This window comes from Brachyistius frenatus, unplaced genomic scaffold (assembly GCF_029030835.1).
Source record: "Brachyistius frenatus isolate BFR_SWC_R1_liver_20210118 unplaced genomic scaffold, ASM2903083v1 Contig_56, whole genome shotgun sequence".
Lineage (NCBI taxonomy): Eukaryota > Metazoa > Chordata > Actinopteri > Embiotocidae > Brachyistius > Brachyistius frenatus.
Window position 1 is genome coordinate 1,563,039 of NW_027210655.1, and position 24,782 is coordinate 1,587,820.

Genomic DNA, 24,782 nt, shown 5'->3' on the forward strand with positions numbered 1-24,782 from the left:
TTCACGTCGATCCGCCGTACGACATGAGGACGTGCAGACGAGGTGGGGAAAAAAAAACGGTTTCTCACCGTCCCGCTGTGCAGAATTAATAGACAAGACAACAAAAAAAATAAATATGCAACCACAACAACAACAAAAAAAACCCTATAAAACAGACAACGTGGGGCAAATATGAGCTCATGAATGTCAGCAGCATCCACATGCAACAGGTGTTATGTAACACTGCCGACCTGGTCTCTTATAAACTACAGTCATGTACTACTAAGTAACTGTTACTTAACGCGAAGTTAAAGAGAGCTTCGTTGACCCGGTGGACGCGATCACGACTCTGAACGAGCAAGCTGCAGTCGCGGATGTTTTGCCGTTTCTACTTGAAACGTCATGCAAATGTTTCGGGAACAGAATGACGCATCTGAAGGCGATTCGAGACACGAGCCCTTTGAAGTATCCGTCACGGTTTGTGACATTTTAAATTGAGGCTCGACATCCGGGGTGGGTGGGGGGTGGTGGGGGGGGGGGTGGAGCAGACGGAGCAGACGGAGCTGAGCGGACAGAAGAAGAACTGGAAACTCCGGCGACGACGACGACAACGCGTCGGAGGTACGATCTTATCCTGAGTCCTCTGTCCGCCCGCCGCACCGCGGTGACTCACTTCCCCCGTCTACCGAGCTGTTGCCGTGGCGACGGGTGAATCAGCAGGTTGGGCAGCGTCGATCTGTGGGAGCAAAGTTTTTTTTTTTTTTACCGTAGTGACAGGTAGAGCGTCGCTCGGGGCGATGACTCGGTCTGATGCCGATGCGGCGTGACTGCGTTTATTCAGGACTGAAGATGCACACGGACGTGACTCTGATCATACGTGACCTCGTCAACAAGTACGCGTTCCCAGATCTCGGCTATTACCTCGAATCAGTGTTATTATATCTGGTAATAAACAAGAGTTCTTTTGTGGGAGGGGTTGCTTTGATTGACAGTTGTCTCAGCCCGTCCCATTCAGCCGTCCCAAAACTTTGAACGTATTTGAATTTCGCAGCAAGTGGAAAATGGAGATGAATAATGAATCCGGACTGACTCACCTCACTCGTCTGTCCTGTATTTAAAAAAAAAAAAAGGCTAAATGCCGAACAAATAATGAGAAAAAGGCAAATCTACTGATATGAATAGCAGAAAGAGCTTTTTAAAAAAAAAAAAGTATTCTCAGAATTATTTTGAAGAAATATAAACTAATTGTTACTTATTTATGGGAATAGAAATTGTTCAGAGATATCCGATACCAGTGCATTAACTTTCAACAATTCCTTTTTTGATACCGATTTTTGAAATACATTTTAAAATAAGAATTAAACTACACTCTTTGAATGTTCATGCAGTTTAGAAGGGGGAGAGCGTAACCCAGGTTGTTTTCTGCAGCTACTAATTAGTAGATTGTTCCTTTTAAACGTCTCGCCTGTAAGATGTGACTGGACGCAACAATTTACAGATGTTCCTTAAACAAGTCACGTTGAACACTACAATTTACAGACGTGGCCTAAATGTTAGATTTAATTCTGCTCTAACGTCACAAAAATGATGTTTTAAAACAAAAACGTTGATCACCGTGAATGCAGCCCAGCTATAGAAATGTTCTGGTAAAATCATGAAGCCTTTTTTGTTTTTGTTTATACTAATTAGTATTAAAATTCGGTACTCAGTCCTGTAAGTAGAGCTTCCAGATCAAACACTCATTCACCCCCACATGCACTTCGCCATAAGGACTGCGCCGCGGTCAGATCGGCGATTTAAAGTCGGACGCAGATTAAAACGGAGGACGCGGATTAAAACGGAGGAGTCCCGTCTGAGATGCCGAGACGGACATCTGTCTCACTCTCGGCCGAATCTCTTTTCCCAGCTGAGACCGTCTGTGGAATAAAACGGCAAAAAAAAAGAAGCTTTTTCCGACCAGCGGGTAGTTCGGTTTAAGCTTTTTTTTTTTTTTTTTTTTTTTTAGCCCCCCTCCCCCAGAGTGAAAACTTCGAGCAAATAATTTACTGACTAGATGACGTCGTTACACGGATGCGAGAAGCTGATATTACAAATGTGGCTCTGTTGCTACCGAGTCAAAAGAGTTCACACAAGAGGTCGTCGCGCTTTTTGACGTCGGAATATTTCAAAACATCGCTTCACTTTTTTTTTTTTTTTTTTCAAATTGCTGCATGAAGCGCGTCAACAAACATCCCAGGAGACAGGAAGAGCTCTCAAGAAGGAAAACAGTCGAGAGCAATTATTTATTTTATACTTTCCAGTTCTGACAGCTCGAACAACGCACACACGCACACACACACACACACACACACACACACACACACACACACACACACACACACACACACACACACACACACACACACACACACACACACACACACACACACAGAAGAACAAAAGCAGGGAAGCGAGTAAAGTCGGCTTGTTTCCACCTCGCGGAAACTGTGAAAAGAACAAAGCGCTTGCAAATATAAAGCCGCTCGGTTGATCGTGTTGACAGTGTGCGTGTGTGTGTGTGTGTGTGTGTGTGTGTGCGTGTGCGTGTTTTAGAGTCACGGGCAAACTCACCGACATGTACGTTACTGTCCGTGTTGCGTAACCAGAGTACCACCCATACAGGCGTTTTGCGTTTCCGTTGCAAAACCGTCAGGTCTCCAAATAATGATGATGCGGAAATGTAAACGCGCGCCTCGTCCGTTCCCATCTGTTAATTCTCACCGAACCTCGTTCCTCAAATGGTTTTAATTCCCTCGAGCGTCGAGGCGTCGGCGGCCGGCTAGAGGCTTCGTTTTGGGTTCAGCGTCGCTGTTAAAGTGACTGAATGCTTTGTCTTCATATTGTTTGGATTCTCGCAGTGGAAAGTGATGAACCGTCACTATTAGTTTTGGTGACACCGCAACATTTGCTGCAAAGTTTACTCTTTTCCTCTCGGCAGTAAGGCTGCCCTTTGGACCTGGAGATGCTAATTTAAGGATTTCATAACCAATAGAAATGATGCTGTAATAATAATAATAATAATAATAATAATAATAATAAGTAAGATATTTTGGAAAGATTTCCTTCTGTCACTTTGTGCACATACGTTGTGTTTTACATGAACGTTGGACGCTGTCCTCCCAAGTGGACCAACATCGTCAGCAAGTGCGTTTGAGTGACATATGTTCAATTATTGTTACCATGACAACAAAGCAACCCCGCCCCCCCCCCCATGCTTTTAAACATGTAGTGGCTATGGCCGAAATCACAATGTCTCCAATCTTAATAAAGCACTTATTTTAACCCAAACTGAATCTTAATCACAACATTGTGACATCACAAACGGATTATTTGATCTTAATTGAATAATTCTACGTAACGCTTACAGACAAAGGACAAATGATGTCCTCGTCCAGATCAGAAAATACTTGTTTTGCTACATACAGATACCAACAATTTCTTATGCATACTGACATTGTCACACACACACACACGCACACACACACACACACACACACACACACACACACACACACACACACACAGCCTCTCCCATAAACACACACACTCATGTTTGCGTCGCTATACTTCTGAGGACCTTCGCTGAAACTGTCCAAACTGTAACCCTGAGCTAAAAAAAAACAACAACCAAGAGTGACCCTCAAACATCAACTTTGAAGACAAAATGTCCTCCCTCTTGAGATTGGTTCTTGTTTCTTGAGATTGACATATGTGGACACACACACACACACACACACACACACACACACACACACACACACACACACACACACACACACACACAGTCACGAGCTCCAGCAGCCTTGAACCACAAACAGAGATGGGCACCAAGGGGGGAAAAAAAAAAAAAAATCTGTGACTTGACAATTGAGGCTATTGTTCGGTCCAGAAAACACATCCTGTCAGAGAAACAAACAATTGTAGTGAATCGTGTGTTGATGACAAGCAGGTCGGTCACTCAGCCCTCCATTTTTAAACGTAATATGGAAAGCAGACAGGCGGACGCACACACAGACGGAAGAAATCTCTTCCGCCGAAGCAACGTTTTCTCTTGTCTTCATGCTTTTTTATTATCAATGTGCAGCCATCTGTCAGAAACTGTGTGTGTGTGTGTGTGTGTGTGTGTGTGTGTGTGTGTGTGTGATTCAGACACCTACCTGTGTGCGTGGCACGATTGGGAAGAGGTTAAGGGTCGTGGGTCTCTTGGGCCGGTAGGTATCCATGGTCACAGGTGCTCCGGGGTCCTTGGTGACCGGCAGCGGTGCGATGGCGGACGCCTTCGAGGACTCTGTGTCGCCGAGGTAATCGTCAGCGCCGTCGATGAGGTCCAAATGCAGCATCTCCGCCTGGAGGTGGCCGACGGCTCCCAGCTCCGCCCTCCCCAACATGCTATTGGTTCCCCGCCTCACACGGCCCTGCGGGCGATTGGAGGAGAGCGGCCGTCAGTCGAAGTCAGAGAAAGCAGGAGAGAGAGAGAGAGAGAGAGAGATAGAGACGGACAGAGAGAAAGAGAGAGAGAGAGAGAGAGACTGTGTGTGGACGGGATGAGGAGACTGAGCCGACCAATTAGAGGCTTCGCTGTCTTCAGCCTGTAACACTCTCGCTGCCAACGCCGGTGCTGCTTAAAGCAGAGACGGAGACTATTTCTAGCGCGCGCGCGCACACACACACACACACACACACACACACACACACACACACACACACACACACACACACACACACACACACACACACACACACACACACACACACACACACACACACACACACACACCGACGTTCAACCTGCCGGAATGAAGCGAGAGAGACGACCCCCCACCACCACCACCACCACCACCATCACCCCCCCGGCTCTGCTCTGCTCCTCAGCAGGCACTTTCACACCTTTTTGTTGTTGTTGTTGTTGTTGTTGTTTTGTCAGTTTAGTCTCCGTCCTTTTGATAACGACCGCTGGTGAATTTCATCGCGTTTGAGTTCTTGAGTCGGCGTAGAGGAGCGCGTGAAGATCGCGGCAGCATCTAAACCGTGTTTGCGGGACGCTCTTACGATTTAACAACAACATGCGCTCGGTGCCCGACGGAAATATCACCGTTGTGCTCGGTTAAGTCTTTTTATTTTTTTTACCAAACCTTTTGTCTCACTGCTTTGGAATACATTATTTATCTTTTTATACATTATTTTTGAGGGCACTCATGGGCCTTTTCGTTTGACGGCGACATTTGAGATTCGACAGGACGTGCGCTCACAACTCGGCTGTCGGGTTATTTTTCATCTCAGGCGGGACGTGACGTCAACGCCGTGTCGGAGACGACGCCGGAGTCAGCTTCGGTTTCAAAACCAAAAGACTTGAAAACGTTTTGTCGCGCAGAGAAACGACGGGTTTCATCGCGTGCCGTTGTTATTTTGGGATGTCCGGTACGTCGCGAAGCGACCGGGACTGCGGGACTTATTTCGACCGCACCGGTTGGACGATGAGTGAAGACAATCGAGATATTATCCCGCAGATGCCTAATGATGCGCAGTTTAAAGTTTGGGAAGGAGTTATTTTTGTGACAGAGATTCTTTTTTTTATTTAAATGTATTATTTATCTTTTTTTTTTTATTGTAAACTACTTAAATGCCCCGCCAAGAAGTTAGCTTCACACATGTAGCGTCTCAAAAGGATGAATTGTCAGTCTGTCATCGGGTCAAAATTTATATTTCCCTTTAATACCCCCCCCCCCAAAAAAAAATGAATGACACGGCACGCTAATTAGCAAAAGTTAGCATGCCAACAAGCTAAACAACCAATTAAGTAAACTATACATGCAGATTTAGACGAGTCAGCGCATTTAACACACGTCAGCTACTACATGCTCTTATTTTCTCCGGTCTGGGATAACGCTAGTCACACACCATCATAACGATAAAGTGCTACAGTTATTTGTTAAGACGTATACCGATCAGGGTTTCGATAGTTTAAAAAAAATAAAAAAATAAATCGCATTGAATTTTGTGCCGAGATTCACTTTGACGCTCCCGCTGAAACCAAAACAAGTGACACGATGAGTGTTGCTTCAGAGACAGTAAGTCAGAGGGCACCGGGCCAGTAGTCGGCTTCACTTACTATCACTATTACACACACACACACACACACACACACACACACACACACACGCCGATGTACACGCTTTGACACCGAAGTCACTGTTAAGCCTATTATATTCTTAAGCTTCCATTTTGCTTCAAATCTCTAAACGAACACAAAAACCCAAAAGATGCGCAGAACAAATGCAAAACAACGTGTGCATGTACAAAAACAAAACTAAAACAAAAAAACATCTTAATCTGTCCCCTTAATAACTTCAACACACGCAGAAATTAAAATAATAATAATAAAAAAGGAAGTCGGGAGGTTTGAGTCACTTTAACTTAACACGCCTCAAAACCTAAAATAGTTTTAGTGTCACACGGCAGCTTATTAAGATTTGAGAGGGCTTCCACTGGGCGATGGGGGATTATATTCTGGGGGGGAAATATTAATCATGTTTTCTGCAATTCTGCATAAAAAAAAAAAAAAAAAAAAATCAAGTCACGATTAAGGAAAGTCCAAATATATGACTGTTAACCAAAACCCAGCAGGATCGTCCCAGACTGAACTAATAAAACCTAATTATTAGAGCACTAATCTCATATCTATACATTCTGAACTCGTCACATAGAAGTCTTGTCAAATTCGTTTTTTTTAGTGTATTTACAGAATGTAATCAAATGTTTTGTTGTATCTAATTCGGATTAAGGTAAAAATAAAATAATTAAAAAAAAAAAGCTCAAAAGAAAATCTTTAGGAGTTGAACTAGACCCGATCCAGAGATCGTAAGATTAACAGTTGTGTGAAAACTCAGCCGCCATTAAAAAAAAAAAAAAAAAAAAAATCACATTCACCAAAAGCTTGGACCGTTTCTACAGGAGGAAATCAGCTGACAGCAGAGCTGTGAGGTAAACAAACAAACAAAAAGCCCTTTCAATGTCGACCCACATTTCACGTTCAGTCTGTAAGCGGCTCATATCCGGGGCCCGTAACCGTAAGTTACGCGCCGAGCGTTTAAACCTCCGTTACCGCGGACGACGCCGTCATTATCCGCAGCGCCGGTACCGCCGCAGCTGCGTTTGGTTAATAAAGCCAGAAACCTTTTTTTTTTTTTTTAATTATTGTTATTAATTTGGAGTATTATTTGTGCAGCTGTATTCTTATTGCTTTCAAAGTTCCCATTTTTAAGACGTAATAAAAAAAAAAAAAAAGAAAGAACATTATAAATGCTTTTCTAAAATATATAGCCTGAAGAGCTGTATTTTACTTCAAAGATGCAGCCGCGTGTGAAGATGCCACATGTTCGAAATAGTATTTTACCGTCGATCGCACGTAAACGCATCGTTTGAAACGCCGCTGCCGGGTGACGATGATGAGGGCTATGATTTTTACACAAATTAATGTCTTCGATGAAACAAAACGAAAGCCATCAGAGAAGAGCTCTTCCAAAAATACAATAAATGTCAGAGATGATGGGTTCATAGAGTGCGTTTTTTTTTTTTTTTTTTTAAAGCTTACCGCCCCAATCTGAAAGCATTTAGTGTCACACTAAAAAAGATCAATATCACGTCGCTGATTCCACCACCAAAGGTCAATATTAGGTCATGGAGGAAAAATACATTGAAAAGAAAAAGGAGATATTGCCCAATATGTTTTCCTTTTGCGCAATAATCCAAAATCAATTGTCTGTTTTGGGGGAGTTAGATTATATTTCAACCGCTATTGAATTTGCAGTGATCGCTTTCCTTCCCATCATCAATTACTCATCCAGCATGTTTCACGAAGTCTGTCCACATCCATCAATCCATCTAATCTACCAGTGAGTCTGTCCATGTTCATCCATCCATCTCATCCATCCTATAAGTACGTATTAACAACCCCCTTCTGTGATGAGCTGGAAGAAGATGATCCTGCGACCCTCCTCTTCTCCTCTTGTATATTTTTTTAATTCGGTCACACCATACCGATGTCTCGCTGTCTCTAATGTCTTCATGTCATTATTTGTCTCCCTTTTGTCCCCCCCCATCCCCCCTTCTCTCCCTCCCCTCCTTCCATTCACCTTCCCACCTTTCGAAAAATCGACACCCTGGTCGTCAACCGTGCCAGTCCTCGCTTAGCGTTTTTATGACCTCAAATTATGACTGGCCCCTTTAAGAGAGCCCCCCCCCCCCCCCTGTTGCTAGGAGACAAGGGGGCTCAGTGGCTGAGGAGATGCTGCTGCCCTGAAGATGCCGTGACGCTCGGCTCTCGTCCAATCAGAGAAGCCCGAGCGGCAGCGGCGTCACGCAGCCGACAGGTCAGACACAACGAGACATGACGAGGCTGAAAATACAAAATCGCCCCCTGAAACCTGCAGCTGAGCTGGAGAACCGGTGCAGTCGATTACACTTAGGGATAAACATCCGACCATCAAATATCCGAACCACACAGCACATACAAACTTTGAAAGGATTTAAAGGCATATTGTTAGATATATTAAATATATAATCATATTAAATACATAAAATATATCTGACAATTAATGGAAATTTGTACTTGACCTTGATGTAAATTTGATAATTTAAAGTCCAATTAAGAATCAGAATCAGCTTAATCGGCCGGGTATGTTTACACATACAAAGAATTTGACTCTCAATGAACATGCACAGAAACAGACATGAATAGACACAATTAAAAAAAAAATCAATACAACCTATGCACATATATACAGCTTCATATTTAGTTGAAGTTATTTGTTTAAATCTGTATCGAGCAGACAACACGGTGCCCCAACACATTTAGAATGACTCTTAAAACTTTTTTCATTATAAATGAATCGGTAGAATATTTGTTTTTGATCGTTAAATTCGTTGTTTGGCCTTTACAATGTCCGAAAGTGGTGAAAAATGTCAATCTGTGTTTCCATAATCTGAAAATGACACTTAAAATGTCTTGATCAACGGTGCACAACCCCCACCCCCCAAAAAAAAAAACATCTTATTGTCACAGAGGACTAAAAAAAAACCCAGAAAATATTCACATTTACGAAGTTACAATCAGAGAATTTGCATTCAAAAAAAAAAAAAGACTCAATTAATCAACTATCAAAACAGGTAGGGATTGATTTTCTGTTGATCAGCTAATCAACGATTTCGTTGCAGCTCTACGTAAGATGGACCGCTTGCTGCAGTTGCTTCTCTGCTCTCCCGACTGTTTTATCTTATTTCAGCTCATTGCATCAATCTCATTTACAGCAGCAGCTGGTAGCACTGAAACATGTTTGCTCAACTAGTTCTACTCCTCTCTAACCAAAAGTACACCAGCTGGTGGAGATGAAGAACATCGAGCTGCCAGATGTTTTTTTTTTTCTCCCAGGTGTTTAGTGGAGACCAAACCCGAGAACAGGACCTCAGAATGAACGCCGGTGTTGTTCTGTGTCTGTTAAATGTGTGAAATAGAGTTTGCCGTCAGTGTGTTCATTATTTTTTAGCTTTTAAATGAATCCCAGGAGAGCGAGAGAGCAAAAGCCTTCCACTTTAACTAATGCAAAAGCACGGTAATGTAAAAGCTGCAAAAATATTGCTGCCATTCAAACTGATCAGCCTCGGTAAACTTATAGCTGGTGTCCACGGCGACGCATAAATATCAGCAAACGACTACATGTCGGTAATCGGCAACCGATGTGACAGCAGGTCAGTGATGAAGACGAACGGGGTTTCTCCTGTTTGTTTGTGTTGAAGGAGCCGCTTCCTCTCCGCTGTTACCATGTGGAGGTGACGTGAGCAGTATCTATGGGGGCCGTGTGTGTGTGTGTGTGTGTGTGTGTGTGTGTGTGTGTGTGTGTGTGTGTGTGCGCGCCAACCCTGCATTTCAGCTTTGACACATGCACTGAGTGAGAGAAACACTGTTGCCATGGAAATAAGGCTGCCTCTCCTCCTGGAAGTGTTGTGCTGGACCGTCTCTCGCCTCCTCTAACCTCTCACTGCGTCGCTCTTCTCTTTTCTAGTTTTTTATTTTTTTTATTTTGCCTCCTCTCTCTTTAACTCGCTCACTCACTCTCCGTTTCTGGGTCAATACGATGCGTTTTTACTGATGTTTAATTGATACAGTTTCGTACTGATATTTTAAAGCGTTAATTTAAAAAAAAAAAAAGCATCGTTATGGGCTCGGGAGGCTTTAAAACAATACTGCTGACGCTGTGTTGTACATCAGAAATATGAATACATTAAATAGTTTCTGAGCCTTTTCTCAGAAAATAACAAAACAAACGAATTTTTTCAAATGTTTTTTTTTTTTTTTTAAATCCATATTTTATATACGTACGTGCATATTCTGGGAAACCCTTCACAAAATGTGTTCAATCCTCAACAAATTTCTGACTGATTATAATTTATAATCTATAATTAGATTGAATTAATAAGAGTTATAGATCACATGTGACTCAATGTTGGAATGGAAATACAACAAAAGACGATGACCAAAGAAAACGTTCATGAGATAAGGTACGACGTGTCGGAGAGGAGTTGTGTGATGTCACTAATGGCTTTTCTGGATTTGATCATTTTCGTTAACACTGAGAACAAAGCTTGTTTTTATGTTTCCTTTTAGTGTCTGTTGCATTAGAGAAAAACCGAACTGCAGAACGAGCGTCCCTCTCGTGTATTAAATCGGTGCGTGCGTGCGTGCGTGTGTGTGTCCGCGCGTGTGTGTGTGTGTGTGTGTGTGTGTGTGTGTGTGTGTGTGTGTGCGTGCTCCTGCAGTCACTTACATGTGATCTCCCACTCTCTCTGACCTCACCCAGACATATGACTTCTTCGACCCTCCACACACGACAAATGACTGCTAATCTAATCTAATCTGATCTGATCTAATCTAATCTAATCCATTCAGCCTCCCATGCATGGAAACGCTCTCCTCTCCTCACCGTCTCCGATAATTCATGTTGTCATTTCACGTCGCCGCAGGACATCACGTCCATTTATGCTTCATTCTGCACCCGAGCTGCTCCGCATTAACCTTTTGGTGACCACACGCATTTGCGCGTTAATTCGGATTAAAATCCGGTTTGTTTTCGGCTTCTGGCCACAAAAACAGCTGTTCGTTTTTTATGAGGGACTACGAGTCACTTTCGTGAATATGTGTTTGTGTTTTCAACACATCCGACGGAGATTTTTGGTAAATAACGCTGAGAACAGACAAAAAAAAAAAAAGACGCAGCTTTGTTTGAAAAGCAAGATGAAAACACAGAATATTATTCTGCCTATTAATGTGATTCCAGGTGATTAAATCAATGTCAGAAAGGAGATGCTGAAATCCCAGAACTGTCTGAGAAGAAGTGTCAATTTTATTTTTCCGAGAGCTCGCTGCTTATTTTTCTTGGATTACATTTAATAATCCAAACAATTGTTTAATTTTATGGATATATCCCGTCGTGTGAAGCCGCTGCGTTTTGTGTTCAACCAGCAAAATGAAGTCGGGCACCAGTAACTCAACATGGTCCTGCATCCAGAGCAGATTCCTTCATTAGTGATGCAGATTGATTTCTTCGTGACCTACAAAGGCCCTTCAGTTTCTGCAGATACAAAAAATTTAAAAAAAGAAGAAGAAAAACAGACCAGCGTGTCTATGCAGGGGTTTTACAGTCTTGTGGGATCAGGTGTGTCAAAAGAGGAACAATAGGAAAGTTATGAGGAAGAGATGCTGTTCTAAAGCTGGTTTGGTTAATCAGCCTCGGACAGCGTACGTTCATTTTCTCTTTATTGTTTGCCCCCCCGTGTGGAGCAGTAAACTAAACCCGGGGGTTTAAATAGGACTTCTTTTTTTTTTTTAAACATTTTTGGGCTTAAGTCGACTTTCAGTAACAAAATTGGAGTCGGCAAAATTAAGAAATTTAAACTGGCCTTCATATCTGAAAATGTGACCTGAACCCACTTTGACCCGTAACGGCGCATTTCAAATGTCTGTGCTTCGGTTTGCCCCCCTCCCTCCCCCTCCGACCCTCACTTATAACCCATAAACACATATTTACAACCCCCTTCTGACCCCTCCCCCTCCGCCCCTCCCCGCTGTGAGGGAGACGCCACGCCCGTCTGGAGTGTGTGATGCTCCCCTCCATGTGACCGTCCATTATTGATGAGACGAGATAGGTCCTGAAACACCCCCCCCAGGGATGATGAGCTCACCGGTGAGGTCACCGCTCGTTGCGCGTAGCGACGCCGAGGGCTCCCCTCTTCGTTGCTTTGCAGCCGCCCCGCTCATACATTTTTTTTTTTTGAAGCGGACGTGGGCCTCCATCACAACGCTGCGCGCTTTAAAATGGAAAGACAAAGCAAAAGCAGTGTCTCTAATGTCTGCGATTAAATATGACAGAGAAGTCTTGTCAGTCTGCGTGATCAAGTCGATTCAGTCTTTGATTGTCTCATGCTTTGGTCTCCACCAACTGCTGCGAAAAATATTTGTTGCTGTCGCGAGTCGCTAACTTTGCTTGTCTGAATTCTCAGAGCTTCAGTTTCAAGACCGAACCAACTATGTGCGACTAGAGAAGCAAAACTATGAGCTAAAAGAAAAAAAAAGAAGCTGCAAGCAGGACTTGGTGAATGTTTTTTTTTGTGACACGGATGTCATTTATAGCTGATTCACCTCGTTACCGATCGGCACAAATAGTTATCGGACATAATTACTTTTAAAAAGAAACGGATCTTGGGCGTATGGACCGTATATAAAAATGGACATAGCCTCGGGGTTAGAAAAAGTGGAGCCGACGCGAAAGTGCCTTTGAAGTGCAATACCGCTGAGGGCCAGTAGGGGCTGGCTCCAATAGACTCCCATTTAAAAAGTGTCAGCTGCTCATCAAATACCAAGTCACGACATTTTTTTCTTCTTCCACAAGTCCTTAGCTAAATTCACTCCCGATTAGTGTTCTGGTCATTCTTCTGAAAATTATTCCATTATTAAATGGAAATTAGGCTCCAAAGGGAGAATCGTCCATTGTTTGATTGACAGGCCTGGAGTACAGCGAGGTTGCTGGTATAGTTGGGCAGGCTTAGTTATCCTATTGCTTCTCCTCAGCTCGTCCAAATATGGAACCAAGATGGCGACTCGAGGCGTCATCAAAATGTCACGTCGCGAACCAATTTGAGAGGTTTGCCGCCTGGATTCTACCGACGTTCATCCACTCCCAGTCTAAATGAAGCTTTTAAAAACCTTCAACCTTCGGTCCTCTCTCGGTTTGATATCTGCTTCGACACCCGATGCTCGTCTCTGTTAGCGTCCCGAGCCGCCTCGTTAAAAAAAAAACAACAACAACAACTGATGGGCAACAAAACAAACAGAAGTAAACAAACCACAATCAACAAATAAGAAAACAACATTGCAACCAGCAGAGCCTGCTCTTTCCCAGTAAAAAAAAAAAAAAAAAAAAAAAAAGCCCCCCCCACCCCCCCTTTCACTGAAATGCCTTCAGTCTCTCCGCACACGGCGAGCTTGGTGTCCTGAGAGTGACGAAACTCAATGACACGTGAGGTTTGTTGCTGCCGCTGCTGTCACAACTGTCTTCTGTTTGGCGGTCGGGAGAAGCGTTTTCGGTTTCTGATCTCGGCGAGGCCCCCCCCCCCCATGCAAGGGGATGAGTCATCAGTGTTCACGCACACACGCAAACGCAAACGCACACACACACTCACACCTCTAGCGTAGAAATGCTGCACATTCAGTAATCTGAGCTATAATTAGCTCCCTGGATAGAAAAGAAAAAAAAAAAAAAAAAAAAAAAAGCAGTGAAAGCGAACCCGGCTTTTTAAACCTAAAAATATTCCCGGCACCCCCGGCGACATCGGAGCGATTCTCCTCGTCAGTCAGGTCGCTGCCTCGGTGAAACGATCAAATAAGAGTCACCCAAAAAAAAACACAAAAAAAAACACATAAAAGGAAATCACTCGTCTGCTTGTATAAACGACACATAATGAAGCTCCTTCAACCCTCCTGTTGCCTAGGTTACGCCAGGAGAGCTGAATGGAGGAGGAGGAGGAGGAGGAGGAGGTGATGATGGTTTCAGTGGGAACAGAGCAGGAGAGATCTGACAGAATAATAAATTTACCCCCCCCCCTCCACCCCACCTCCCCCACCTCTCTGTACCACTCCACATCTCTCTCTCTCCCACCGCTCCAGTTTTCATGATGACCCACTCGTATCTATGCTGAGAATACTTGAGAAAAAAAACAGGCTTCTGTTGAGCTCAAATAATAAATATGAAAAATATCTTGTAGGACAACAGTAAACAGCTCAGAGTGAATTATTTAGACACCCAGGACGGAGCCGGGGCAATCGCATGCGATCAGACTCAAGGTCTTTCTTCTTGTCTTTTTTTTTTTTTTGACAGAGCATCTCTGTCGCGGTCTGTCAGGCCTCGTCTGCCTCTGGCCTCTTTATTTCCTTCTGCCGGCAGGAAGCTGAATGCAGCAGCTGTTCGGGGCAAAACACTACGGAGACGGAAGCTCCTCAAACAGCCGACGGAGCGCCGCCGACAAGTGCAGAGCGGTCTCCTAAAAGTTACTACAATAACCATAAGCGCCGAGAGTGGAGATAATGTGTTGGACTGAAGGAGCTGGTTATTATTTTGTAACTGTACTCGGAGGGACGTTGGCGCGGAAACGTCATCTCTCGGTCCTCATTGGTTCTACCAGTAGGGGGACGCTGTCCTCTGGACATAAACAACTACTGTATGTGGGGATATATGACGAAGTTGACTAAGATTGAAGAATTGCCAATGTATTGACGATATATCGACAAATGTGAAATGAGACGAGATATTAAGGATGAGAATTTTGTGCAAGCGTGCTATTCCATAACCGCTCTGAAGCTCTGACCGGCGGCGACGTCGCCCGTCGGTTTGTGAAACGGCCGTTACGAAGCCCGGAGTTCGGACGTTTGGCCGGCGCCATCTTTGCTAGTTCGGAGCGGTTTGGAGCAGGAAGTGACCATATTTGGGCGAGCTGAGAAATGTTATGGGACTAGTTGAATGGGAGTCTGTGGAGCCGAAAGGCTTTTCGGAGCCGGCCCTCTAGTGGTCCTCGTTGGTATTTCGGCTTAAGGCTTTTTTTTCTTTTGCCGGATGTTGTTTAATGGCGGTTCGCAGAAAGCTTTTAGGCGCTTTACTGCCACCTTCTGACGGGAGTGAGGCATTACGACCAGGCTGGTTGGTTGGTTGGTTGGTTTTAAAGGCTGCATTACACTAAAGTCAGGACATGGACAGATTGTCGTAGCTGTTCTAGTATTTGCCTTAACGCACTTAGTCCCTTAAAGCACACTACTGATGATTATTTATCATGAATCTCATCGTGTAAACATTCTGTGAAAGCACCAATTCATCCTTACAATACTGTAACAATATCAAAATGGAGATATTTGGTCAAAGATGTCGTGGCATTTGATTTTTTTTTTCAAATTTTTTTCTCTATCGCCCATCCTGCAGCAGTGAATTGTTTTCCATTGAAAGGCTGAAGATGCTGCAGCTCGCCGTGCCTCGTGGGTTTCACACCTCGTTCCTCTACTCAAGTCTTCAATCCCGATAACGTTTGATCTCCTTGTCAGCGGCCTTTACGGGCGCGACAAATGAGACCGTAGTCTACGACGTCACCCGACTCTAAACGTTCTCATAACCGCCACCTTGAAATCCTGCCGCAGTTCTTCGCTTTACGCTGATTTCAATGTAAATAAAAGAGCTTTGAGAATCCGGCGCTCGAGTTATCTTACCTTAATGTCGGGGCCGTTGCAGTTGAGGCTCATCCCGCACTCATCGGTGATCTCCGTAATCTCCGACAGGTCGTCATCTTCAAATTCATCCAGGCTGATGTCGTGGGTCAACCTGGTCGAAAGGGAGGATTAGGAGGAAGAAAGAAAGTTGTTCATCCTTCTTTCGCTCGTCTCAGAACGTCGTGCTGACCCAATTATTTCTGTACGGTGACGCTTCAAACGTTCGAACATGAGTCACCAAAAACTTGAATATATATATATATATATAGAAAAATATATATATATTAACACTTGTATTATTTAATAGATGAATATTTACCAAATGTACTGTTAATATTAAGCTCATAGTTTTGTAACCGCGTAAGCATTTGTAAGATGAGATCAAAATGGAAATCCATTCACAACGTAGCGTTAGTCATGCCACCGATCGTTCTGGTGAAACATAAATATTTAACTTGACGGCACATTAATATTTATTACATCGACAGTGTAGTTTGAAACAGACATTAATGTTCAATAAAGGATTCGTGTAGAAACTGTAATTATTAATGCTGTACATTCATAACCACTTCCTTAAAACTGCTTATAAGAAGCAAACATTAAAGTGTTATTTGTTTCATTCTGACACCAGAGTGTCTCAGATATTTGCTGTTCACTGCTTCACTAAAGCTTTCTTCTTTGATGCATAACGTCTGCTTTTATTCACCAAAAACAATCACCCGGCTCAGAGTATTTTTTTTTTAGGTTTTTTTTTTAAATTATTGGCCGGTTCTCTGAATATCTCCATCTGCTGTTTGTGAAAGGCATTTCAGATTTTTTTTTTTTTTTTTTCCCAACTGGCAGCAACTTCACTTCATTCATCCCAAGTAGGACCTAAATTAAAAACATGTTGCGCAACTCTTCAGATCCTCCGCTCGCCAGTCAACAGACAGGCTGCTGGTTTAAGCGTTATTAGCAGTCGGGATTAAAGATACGTTGTGTATCTTTAATCCAGCGATGAGACGTCGGAGTTGGAGGGGAGCGGAAGGGAAAACACCATCCAGCTCAGACGGTCGCCGCGGCGATGGCGGTGACAAAAATAAAAAAAAAATCATAACGGGCTCAATGACAGAAATGAAAAAAGTTGGAGTTACTTTAACAGATTTATAGTTATGAAATAATCATCTCTTTGAAAATGGATGCTGCATAAATGTAAAAAAAAAAGCATAACTACAATTACAGCCTCACGATTGTACGTCGCCACCAACAACTTGCGCAATATATGTGAAGTTTTAGCCACGACAAAAGAAAACGCTTCAAATGTAGATGTTGCTGCAAAGAAGCCGCGAATTCTGGTCTCGCTCCAACTATTTAAATCATCCAAAACGCTTTGGCTTTTTTGGATTTCTAATCACAGTCTCCTCGGGAAGCGCTAAATCCAGGATGCAGAGACGGCGTCTTTTGAAAAATGGTGTCAGAAGGGAACTTGTTTTGGTGCACGTGGAGACGGAGCACTCGGGACGCCTGAAGACCCGAGCAGGTTTGCCTTTTGGCTTGGTCCGCGTCTTTGTCAAAACTTGGCCGTTTTAAGCATTTTTGAGGTCGCTGTTGTTTCTCGACGCAATGACTCGCGGATAGCAGAAGGGGAGGAAAACGTAGACGGAAAACAGCTGACTGATGGCGGGCTTCATCCCACCGACGATCCATCGAGTCAGACTACCAGTTTCGAGCTGTGGTGTTAAAATAATGGCTGGAAAAGTGTCTTCGCAGAACACTATGTTATTACAGTGAAGTCCACTTCAAAATGTTATCCCGTCATATATTTCTTGTGAACTTTTGTCTTTATTAGCGTACCAATTCTGGTGTTTCGTGAGGTCACAGTGACCTTTTGCCACCAAAATCAAATCAGTTCATCCTTTAATCTAATTGGACGTGTGTGCCACATCTGAAGAGATTCCCTCGAGGTGTTCCTGAGATACCGCGTTTGACTGTCAGCGCGGACGGTAGTGCTGGACAACGGGCCGCGGTGACCAGAAACCAATTTGGATTCGTCATTTTGCTGACCAGAACCGCAGCGACTCTCGTGCCGGCTGCAGGGAACGCTGCAGCGCAGCGGCTTCTGTCGAAGCTGAACAACCCTCTTGTTGCGCAGCGCCGGCCTCGGGCGAGAGTCGAGAGCCGCGTAATGCACCGAGAGACGAAAGCCTTTCTTGTACTTTGACGTACTTTACCGTTTCCTTCCCTCTTCGCATCGCAGTACCTGTCGAGATAAAAAAAATAAAAAATAAAAAAAATAAATAATGAGGATTAGGACAAAAGGGAAGAACGGTAGGGTCTCGGTTGCTCTCGCAGCGGCGAACCCCTTGACATCCCTCCGGTGTCGGGCGGGGTAACGTACCGTCCTGCTGTCTGGGGCAGGATTCAATTAACTTCCAGTAAACAATGCTTCAGCTGCCCCCCCCCCCCCCCGGCATCTGAAATTACGTCCGCCTGCTATCTCTTTACCCTGCGGGCCGGGAGCATCAGGAGCGAGCTGTCAGAGAAACCTGGTGAACCTGCATTCTTTGACCCACACACACACACACACACACACACACACGCACACACACACACACACACACACACACACACACACACACACACACACACGCACACACACCCCCCACCGCGGCTGCAGATGCACGACGTTAATGTCATATCTGGCTACCGCCACGCTTGCAGTCGTCTCCTCCTGCAAACAGCCGCGACCGTCTGGAGCCATCACGTGTCGGCGGACGGGTACGGGAGTTAAGTAGCCCGGGCAGAGGCGTCTACTCCCCGCTGTAATGAGGCCCTGAAGGAGGCGGGCGGAGAGGATGGAGAGAGAAAGGAAAGGAAAGAGGATAAAAAATTAAAAAAAAATTAAAAAAAAATTAAAAATGGGAGAAAGTATGAAAATATGTGTTCGTACTCGAGTCGCACTTTTGTACCCAGAATAAAGCTACGGTAACTTGTACTGTAAATATACTCACTACAGCACCAAATGGTTCGCCGACATTTACATGCCAGTAAAAAAACTAGGCGCTTCATAAACATGGATCTGTTTGAACTTCTTTCGCCATCCGTCTTCAAGAAGAATTATTGGTTTCATTCCTTTTTTTTCCCCCCCGCATCCTTTGACAGGAAATAGAGAAAGACAACCACGCCTTACACCTAATGCTTTCATTTTTGTTTCGATTTCAAGCTTTGGTGACTCGACAAAAACACACTTTGCGGTTTAGCTTGCCAAGTGGTTCTGGTTAACGTTTAAGCAAAGCTCACCATCTTGCCAGATTCAAACGTTTAGTAACGGCATCACCTCCCTTGAAGTAGTGTTCCTGTCCAACAGATCGATGCGAAGTCTGGTAATTTCCCTTCTAGCTCTCCGATTCCTTGTTGAGTTGTTGAAAGGCGGAGGGGTCGAGCAAACGGTTCGCAAGCAGCCGCAGAAACCAAAACAATTAGCCACAAAAGGCCAAAAGGTGCGCCGAGTCGGTGTAAATTCTCCGATCGAAATCACTTCACATCGGTGAAAAAGCCTCTTAGTGTCTGATTTAAGTAGATTAAACTAATGAACGCAAGAGAATACAATTCATTCAACATATTTTTGTTCCTCGCTCCAAAAGCTCAAATTTACGAGTTTGTTCATTTAAAATTTATGTTTATGGTTGAACCTTTTTTATTTTTTATTTTTTTAATTTTGATTCAATATAAACTGTCAGTGAGACATCGATGTCAAACATTTTGTGTAATAGTTTACTTAATTAAAAAAAAAAAGTGATTTAAGGTTTTGTTTTGCTTTTTCAACGTAGATTGCTTTATAATGACATGAAATGCTTCTCTCTATAAATACATGCTGTAGTGTTGGCAGGCATCTTATTATTCCACTTAGAAGATTAGACCTTTTTTTTTGGAGCAAATTCTACATCACGAGTGAATTAGAGTAGAAGAACGCAACAATTCCAGCGACGAACAAATGCCTCACTTTATGACGGCACGATAATTATTCACCTAAATCAGTTCTGCTGTTGTGTCTCCAGCTCCGACCGCCGCCCGAGCCGCGATGTGGCTCCAGGCGCCGTCCGGGCTCTTTTCTTGTCCCCGACCGAATTTGCACCGACAGGCTTTCTCGTTCTGGGGAGGGGGGTGGGGACATTCTCCTGTCCCAAACTGTAAACTTATCAGTCCCACGACTAATGTATTCTACTACTGCGCAGACAGATGCCGGGGAAAGGTACACGATCGATACTCTCCTGTTAACATCACAGGAAGGAGGAGGAAGAAGAAGGGGGGGAGGAAAAAGAAAAGGAGAGGACGGCAAAAAGGAACGCTCGTCTGCCAGTCAGACACGAGTACGTTGAGGTGGTTTTGACCCTGAAGGGTTTGACAGGTAATTTAGACTTTACAAGGACAAAAAGAAGGTGTGGGGGAGGAAGAGGGGGGGGACTGAGACTGATGTCGTAACTGTAGATCAAACCTCCCCCTCCCCCCCGAGGAAATTGCAAAAGGAGTCAGCGGACGGTGAGAGGTCGGAGAGAGTCGGGAAGGAAAGGGGCGGAGAAAAATGAAAGAGCTAGGAGATAAACCACCTGGACAGGACGGTGCGACAACCCCCACCCCCGTTACTGCCGCAGTGAATTGTGGGTAAGGGCGAATGCAGACACCAGTGTATAATACTGAGCAAATTACACTGTCACACGTCAAGGCTCGGACATCACGGAGGCGCGCTCACATCGTCACAGCCGCAGCGTGAAACCGGTCAGAAACTTTCGGTCTGCGACGGCAACAAGAATCTTCTTCTTATTATACATATAATCATGTATATTATACATTATAAATTATTATTTTATTCTTTTTTAGTTCACAATAGGGAACAAATGAAATTCCTGATAGCACCCGGATAGGACGGTAAATGGAAATGAAGTAAAGAAGTAGGAAGGAAAGACAGAAGGAAAGATCCTATATATTTACACTCAGTTGCCAATTTATTAAGCACACCTAGCTTAAACTAATACTTTGTAAATTCATTGTAAATCAAACCTTCATTAAGGTTCGGATGTTCAGTTTTTGTTGAAATTGTTTATTGAAATGTGCCTTCAACTTTATGATCGTGTATTATTTACTACATCATATTATTATTATTATTATTATTATTATTATTATTCTCCAGAGGGATGCTTTTGCTCTTCAGCCTACCCTCATTGATATAAATGGTGTGGACAAAATAATAGAACACTTGCCAGTAAAATGCGATATTATATCTCTAAAGCATCCAGCGGTTGTGGATCAACGCTGTGCGCCATCTTAGTCAAATCTGTGAAATGCATCAACAGCTAACTGTTTAGTAAAATTCAAATTCATTGACAAAAACCCTGAAACTTCCAGCTTTTTAAATGCTTGCCCTTTTTTGGATCGCTGAGTATGCAAAAAAAAAAAACCCAAAAAAACAAACAAAAAACATTGGAAGATGTCAAGTGATGGGAATTTTTACTTTTTTTTTTCTGACATTTAAGATATCAGTAATTGAGAAAGTACTCAGTAGACAAATCCTGAACAAAAATGATGGTTATGTAGAGACACAGCTTGTTGGAGAATACCAGAATAACGGTTTAAGATGGTGGAAGTGGACGTTTTTTTTTCCGGTTTAAACATGAACTCAACAAAAGTGTCTGTAGCTCCTCAAAAGTTACAGACTCTCGTGGAAAACAGGCCTCAAGTACGGAAATGTCCAGTGTTTAAAGATTCAAAGTTTTGTCTCGGGTGCTTTCATGATTAGTTTCGGGGAATTTTTGCCTTTATATTAAAGCAAAATGATGGACATAAAATGTGGCACGGACATGAGCCGTAGGACAGACAAATCCCAAATCTGTCAAACTACAAATACTTCCGGAAACACTCGGCACAAAAAGGTTCCAAGGAAAACATCATTCTCCTTAATGAACTCCAGATCGGCCCGTCGATAATCTAGACAATCCATTTCCCTAAACATCCTCATTTGTTTCCGCTGGGCTTGTATTCCTGTACTACATATACCCGTCATCTTTTCTCACGCACACTCACAACACCCACAGAGATCAATGCAAGCTGCCTCAGCAGACTGACCGGGCGGTCCGGGTCAGAGATCGCTCTGACACATCTACTGTGTCATCGTCATCATCGGCGAAAGCGAGGCGCGGCGCATCAGGTCGGGATGTCGTACCAACCGGCCGACACCGACATCATCGCTGTGACACTGTTACCCCCCTGATATGATAGTTATCATATCAGCATCTTGGTTTAGTTTTAGCCAGACAAGTGGAAGCAGGGTTTTTTTGCTGTTTTTTTTTTTTTTAAAGCCTCGTGGTTATTAAAAGATGTCGAGAACCGTGACGTCTGTTGGACTCGTTCTTTTTCCAAAATACATCTTTATACCGGTAACGTGTTCTGAAAAATAAGATAAGAAAACCTAGTTATTGCTAAGATTATACTCAGTCAACCTTTTTTCTTCCAATTTGTTTATTATGAGACATTATGAGACGGCACAAGTCGTAATTTGAGGTGTGCATTGCGTTTAAACTGGGAAAAGGTTTGGTTAAAATCAAAATAAAAACAAAGTTTTCTACGTACATGCACCTCATTGCAGTATCTGACACGATTGATCACCTGCCAGTTATTTGGGTCTTACTGACGCTGCTCTTTGGTCTTAAATCATACTTATCTGACAGATCTCACTTTGTTAGACAGAAAAAAAACAATCCGACCACATTAAGGTCAGCTATGGTGTGTGTGTGTGCCACAGGGATCCGTGCTGGGTCCTTTTCTTTTCTCCATTTCCATGCTGCTCCTTGGTACATGACTCTACGGGGCTCCATGCCTATACGCAGATGATACTCAGCTTTCCATCTCTACTAAAGCCTGACATCCTGTCGTCGGTTAGCGGAGCTGGATGAATGGCAATTAGAAATCTGGTGATGTCGTCAAACATCCTTTTGAAACACTGAGAAATTAGAAATGCTACTTCAGTTCAAAGCAGAAACTAACTCAGTGATCTCGATCTGAATGTAGATAGTTCTGCAATTTCTGAAAGCATGTGTCTTATTTGATCCTAACGTCTGTTTGAAAACATATCAATTATAGTTCAAAGATTTATGAAATATCAAGGCTAGTCATTGTTCGTTTATTACATACAGCCGTTTGAGACATGTTTTGCGATATTGGGCTATAATCAACTTTGACTTTAGAACACGTAACCAGCATAAACAACCACAGCTGGCAGTTTTACATTGTTTTGGCAAAGGTTTCCATCCAAAGTAAAACTCCATATGTAGCATGTCAGAATCATAACTCAATACTGAAGCCACTGCAGATGCAACTTAGGATATAGGTCTCTGAAAGACACTGAATGACAGCTCCGGGGAATCAAAGTCAGCAAACGAGACGCCAGCTACGTCTTCAAAGATGAATTGTTTACCACAAGATGTCAAAGCAACCTTCACTTCACCAAGATGTATTTGAATATCTCATGTGCTATTCTGTGATTGTCCCACTACCTCTGTGTAATTTTAAAGTAAATATGATGTTTGTTTGGACTCTTTGATCGCGTGAACGTCTTTTCAGGTAGACACCATTGTTTGTTTCTAAAAAGGTGTATCTGTGACTTCCTGTTTCCTGTCTACAACAGATAACTATGACAGAAAGAGGGTCATGTTTCATAGTTAATCATTTCTTCTTGTCTGACTTAATCTTAACTCATTACGGCTCGGTCCTTTCTCGGCTGAAGCTCAGGTTTCAAAAATGTCCCAGCAGAACTGTGACATGAGATCCTGTGTCGACGGTTTATGTTGTTTTAAAAAAAAAAAGAAAAAAAGAAAGACTTCGGGAGGCATCCGGCACTGCGGGGAGGATGTTTTTCGGCTTGTATCGCCGAGGATTTGGGGTAAACTGCGGCATTACTCTGACGGCGGGAGGTGACAGGGCAGCCTGCTGGCATGTGTGTGTCTCCTCGGCCCGCCTCTCTGCTTGTGTTAATGAAGGACGGCGTGACCTCACGCTCGGGCCACCATAGGCCCGGGCCAGCTCATTAGTCCGAATCCGAATCCAGGCGTGACCCCTTATGACACCGACAGAACTATATTTATCACCAGCAAATCATGAGTTTATGCACACCAGTAGCGCGCAAGGTCAAATATAGAAAAGCATCTGCTTGTTTTTATGTCCCAACACATCCCACGCCCCAGCAGCCCCACGTTTTACCCCGGAAAAAGGCTGTTTTTGCTGTTTACGGTGGAAAAAGGTCATGATGGGTATAAGAAGAGTAAAACATGGAGAAGAGCTGCTTCTTATGGAGCGAAAAAATGTGCAAAATTGACTCAGTCTTCTGCCTAAATATTTCTCTTACTTACTGCTAATGCCTAAATGGAAACGGGAGAATCACACAATTGTGGACCGTGTTACAGCCTCGTGAGGCCGGCATCTCTTGTGGTGCTGTTATGATCCCACCCCACACACCTCGCATTTAGGCGTCACGGCAGACTCCGGTCCTTTTTTTTTTTTTAAATGTTTTTTTTTTTTTTTTTAACCCCGATAATTCGCACGTTTATGCCCCCGCTAAGAGATCACGAGACGGCATGCTGTCGGTCAGTCATCAGCTTTGCCCTCATGCAAAGACGGGAAGCGGGACGAGGAATCGGAATCCATCCCGTCCGGTTCCCATTCAACACATCCAGGTAAAAAAAAAAAAAAAAAAAATCACCGCCACCTCCTCCCCTCCTCCTCGTCCATGATCCACCGTGTGAAAACAAACTCTGATGACACAAATTCATCCACACACACCGCCAATGTTGCGATAACACACACACACACACACACACACACACACACACACACACACACACACACACACACACACACACACACACACACACACACACCCGACATAAAGTGTGATGTGGCTTCTCTAAGTCCTATTTTTGGTCACCATCAATCAGCA

At 43.6% G+C, this 24,782-nt stretch overlaps 1 protein-coding gene across 2 annotated transcripts in view; it reads right to left on the bottom strand.

Annotated features, from left to right (window-relative positions):
- The window catches only part of mapk8ip1b (mitogen-activated protein kinase 8 interacting protein 1b), a 47,752-nt gene that overhangs the window by 15,413 nt on the left and 7,557 nt on the right, over window positions 1-24,782 (bottom strand). For both annotated transcript variants that reach the window (XM_069705432.1, XM_069705433.1), the window contains exons 2-3: window positions 15,818-15,929; window positions 4,176-4,433 (exon numbers count right to left, since the gene is read on the bottom strand). In XM_069705432.1, coding sequence (XP_069561533.1) covers window positions 4,176-4,433; window positions 15,818-15,929 — 370 coding nt within the window. The remainder of the gene's footprint in view (window positions 1-4,175; window positions 4,434-15,817; window positions 15,930-24,782) is intronic.